This window comes from Hydra viridissima, unplaced genomic scaffold (genome assembly GCF_058129835.1).
Source record: "Hydra viridissima isolate aposymbiotic clone 2 unplaced genomic scaffold, HvirCarnegie_v1 scaffold_1, whole genome shotgun sequence".
Classification (NCBI taxonomy): domain Eukaryota; kingdom Metazoa; phylum Cnidaria; class Hydrozoa; order Anthoathecata; family Hydridae; genus Hydra; species Hydra viridissima.
In genome coordinates, this window is record NW_028324300.1 from 28,964,054 (window position 1) to 28,968,044 (window position 3,991).

Here is a 3,991-nt window from a genome sequence, read left to right on the forward strand (position 1 = left end):
TTAGAGGGGAACATTGGTGCATCTGTATCTTAAGAGCCTAACGGACCTTCCGATCAAATGTTTTGTCTCTTCTTTAAGAGCTTTAGTTTCCTCCCAATTAATTTCTTCTAAACATGATTTACTATGTGCGGCTGTTGCAGGTTGGTGATGCTTGCCCTCGTTTAAGCTTTTTTGATGTTGTTGAGTTCGAGTTCTAATTTGAAAGTTCGTTTCGCCAAAGTATTTTTTTAAACAGTTACATTCAGTTAAGTAAGTTCCAGGTTGGCTATTGCGTGGTAATTTAGATTTCTTTTTACACTTTAGCAGTGATCTTAAATTAGGATTTGATTTAAAAGCTACTCTATATCCAATTTTTCTAAATATTTTTCTTAATTTTGGGGACAGTGATGGTATAACGGTATCACGGTAATGAAACTGTATTGAGGGTGTCACACTCGGATTGATATTTATTATTTTATTTATGATCCGTTTTTTTCTTCTAATTTGGTTTGCAATACTTACTAGTTGTCTTTTGTTGTAACCATTTTCGTTGAACATTTGTATTAGAAAAGTTATCTCGTTTTGTAAATGTAAACCACCGCATAAAGAGTAAGCTTTAAATAATGCGCTTAAAATCTTGGGGTCGTGATTTGAGTGAGGTTTAATTTGAATATTCGTAATGACTTCTTTCCTGTAAACTTTAAACTCGTAATTACCATTGGTGTTATTTATGACCATTACATCAAGAAAGTTTAAAGTTTTATTTTCTCTTTCGATTTCGATTGTGTATTGTATTGCAGGATGCTGTTTATTCAAAATAAGTTGGAATTGCTCTGCTTCCTAAATTTTTGAAAATCTAGCATGACTATCATCAACATATCTTAGATAGGGTTTTAAATCAACTGGAGGGTTTAATGTTTTTTCAATTTTAAAAGTATTTTCTTCGTGGCATTGTAGAAAAGAAGAGCAACAGTCATAGCTAATGAAATTAAAGCACTGTACAACAAAGCAAGTAATCCTACCATTGCAGTCAGCAGCTTAGTTATTCGCATAAAGAGGCTAGTTAACAAAGTACATGAGCTTAGTTAATACTCTGAAGGCAACAAGTCCTCTGCAACATTAAAATCAAGTTTACAGATCTTAGACCAACTATTCCATATTTGTCTGTATAAGTGTTTTGATAATGGTGTTTGAGAAAGGTCAGCTTGTTTATGTCCATTGCCAAAAAAAATTCCAACACTTAAATGGGAGTTCTGGATAGATAAACGGTATAGAAGATGGTAATTGGAAAAGTAGACAAAGAAGAAACAATTAAGCCGTGGAAGAGAGAAAAAAGTATGCAATTTACCGATTACAGATAAGAAATTGAAGTTTGATAAAGAAACTGAACCAAATGAAACATATTGCAGTGATAATGAACAGTCAAAGCCAGATGAAGAAACTTTGCCAATTGAGATGTCAGATGATAAAGTGATATCAAGTTAAGAAATGGTGTCAAGTGATAATGAGGTATCAAGTGATGAAGAGATCAAGATTTACAACAATAAACAATATCCTGAGTTGCGTATGGCCATGGATAGGTGTAAAATCAGTAACAGGGATGCTTTCCTAATAGCAAATGCCGTACTAAAAATATTAGATCTCATAACACCAGAAAATGCTATTAATCCTGCAAAACTTAGTCGTCAAAGAAATATATGGAGGAAAAAGGAAGTTATAGAGCATCCTGCTGAAACGTAAAAAGTACTTTGCATTGGATTTGATGGGAAGCAGGATATCACTTCTATTAAAATAAGTGGCGTCTGACTAAATTTCAAAGAAGAACATTATGTGATAGTGTCACTTTCGCAAAACATATATGTCACGCCAAAGTAGTAGAGCTGTTGAAATTGCGCAAGAGATATTATTGAGTTTCAACAACATCAAATCATCAGATACTTTAGCAGCAGTTGTTTGTGATGGTTCTGTGAACAATACAGGTCAACACAATGGATTAATTAGAAAATTAGAAGAAGGTTTTGGGAGAACATTGCAATTGGTCTACTTGTTACATGTAAATGAACTTCCTTTTAGAGTTTATTTCTCCATGGTGGACGTTCAACAGGTCCAGCTACTTCAATAGGTAAAATAGACATTGCACTAGATTTTGATCCAAAAGATTTAGATATTGTGAACTTTAAACATATATCAGGTAAAGTTGAGGATGTAAGTGTTGATGCTAAGAAAAATTTAAGCTCTGATCAGATATAGCTTCTAAAAGCTTGCTTAGCTGTTCAGCAGGGATACACTGCTTGTGATCAAATATTGTTTCTCCAGACGGCGATACCGGGATATCTAAACCATGAAAGGTGGCTAACAAAGGCCAATCGTATTTTACGTTTGTATGTCTGAGGAAAATCCTTCAAAATCATTGTATAGAATTACAAAATTTATTGTGAATGTTTATGCGCTATCGTGGTTCAACATAAAGCATCACTTTTCTTGCCTTGACGGAGCAAGAAATTTCTTCTATATTATGAAGGTGTGCTAGGGAAAGAAGACTAGAAAATTCTTGAAGCAGTGCACTGGTCCAAGAAATTTCAAATCATCTTTCCCTAGTTCATAGCACTGTTTCATGAGATAGAAGAAATTTCTTGCTCCGTCAAGGCAAGAAAAATGATGCTTTATGTTGAACCACGATGACGCATAAACATTTACAATGAATCTTGTAATTCAATTCATTCAATCCAATCAATTGGAGTGGAATAGGAACATTGTCTCTAAGGTTTGTGTCAACATTCTTAGTAAAAATCTTCTGGCCTCAACTTGAATACTGCGAATGGGAAAACACTTCATCTTTCATTAAGACAACAACCCCAACCAGATGTCAAAGATAGGAAAAGAGCTTTTCATCCAGAGCAGATTGAGTTACTTAAATGGCTGGCTTAAAGTCCATACATCAATCCAATAAAACACTTCTGGGCTACTCTGAAACAAAAAGTTGGCGCATGGTGTACTAAAAAGAAAGAAGAGCTGAAGGTCTTGCTCCAAGAAGCTTGGGCTTAAGTTGATTTAGATACAACAAAGAAGTTAGTTTAATCAATGCAAATTGACTCAGAGAGGTCATTAAATCCAACTTTGGCCCATATCGGTACTAAAAAGTCATAAAATTGATTGAAAAAATTTTTGATCTCAAAATCCTTGTTTGGATTTTTATTTCATGTTGAAAATTTGTCAAATTTGAATGCTTCGTTAAAGTTTGGGCGAATAAAGTTAATTGACGTAATTTTTTTTTTGTTATCTAAAATCTTGATTAAATTTGTTTTCAGAACAATTATAAAAGTTTTCTTCAAAACTTTTTTTTTCTCTCTGAAATAACTCGCCTAAGTTTATTTTTTAAATAAATTTTTTTTCGGATACTTATCTCTGTATTTGTATATAAATTATTGCATACATAATTACTCAAATATTTCAATAATGACTTTTACAAAACTTCTCTTACAGGGCAACTTCTGTGAATCCAGTGACGAGGTTATCAAAACTTTTTTCTTCGTCTTACTTAGTTTAAAAGGTAAGAAAACTCTTTCAAGAAAAACGTTTTAAAGAGCTTTTTTAGTGTTTTCGCTTATATATATATATATATATATATATATATATATATATATATATATATATATATATATATATATATATACATTAATTTTTTAGTTAAGTTTATATTTTACAAAGTATAAAAAATACAAAGTTGTAGAGTTTACATTCCCAGCGTTTGCTGTGTTAATTTTTACCTAAATTACCGTTTAAACAACTTAACTGCCATTAGCTCTTTCTTTTCACATATCTAAATTATTTTATCTTATCAGGATGTTGAAAATTGAAGGAGCTGCTAACTTTGTGACGAAGACTCTAAACAAACAAGTTAAGTTTTTTTCTCATTCAAGATAAAGTATGTAGAAATATTTTTTAAAAAACTAAATAATAATTTTTTTGAATCAATTATTCAGTAAACCGTCAGTAAATTGTAATTGAAACT

The 3,991-nt window shown here is 31.8% G+C and overlaps 1 protein-coding gene across 1 annotated transcript; it reads right to left on the bottom strand.

The window, feature by feature from the left end:
• Nucleotides 1-717, bottom strand: LOC149894362 (uncharacterized). Its single transcript, XM_090078098.1, has one exon. It carries the CDS (start codon nt 715-717, stop codon nt 1-3), a length of 717 nt encoding a protein of 238 aa, XP_089934224.1.
• Between the last annotated feature and the right edge of the window lie 3,274 nt (nt 718-3,991).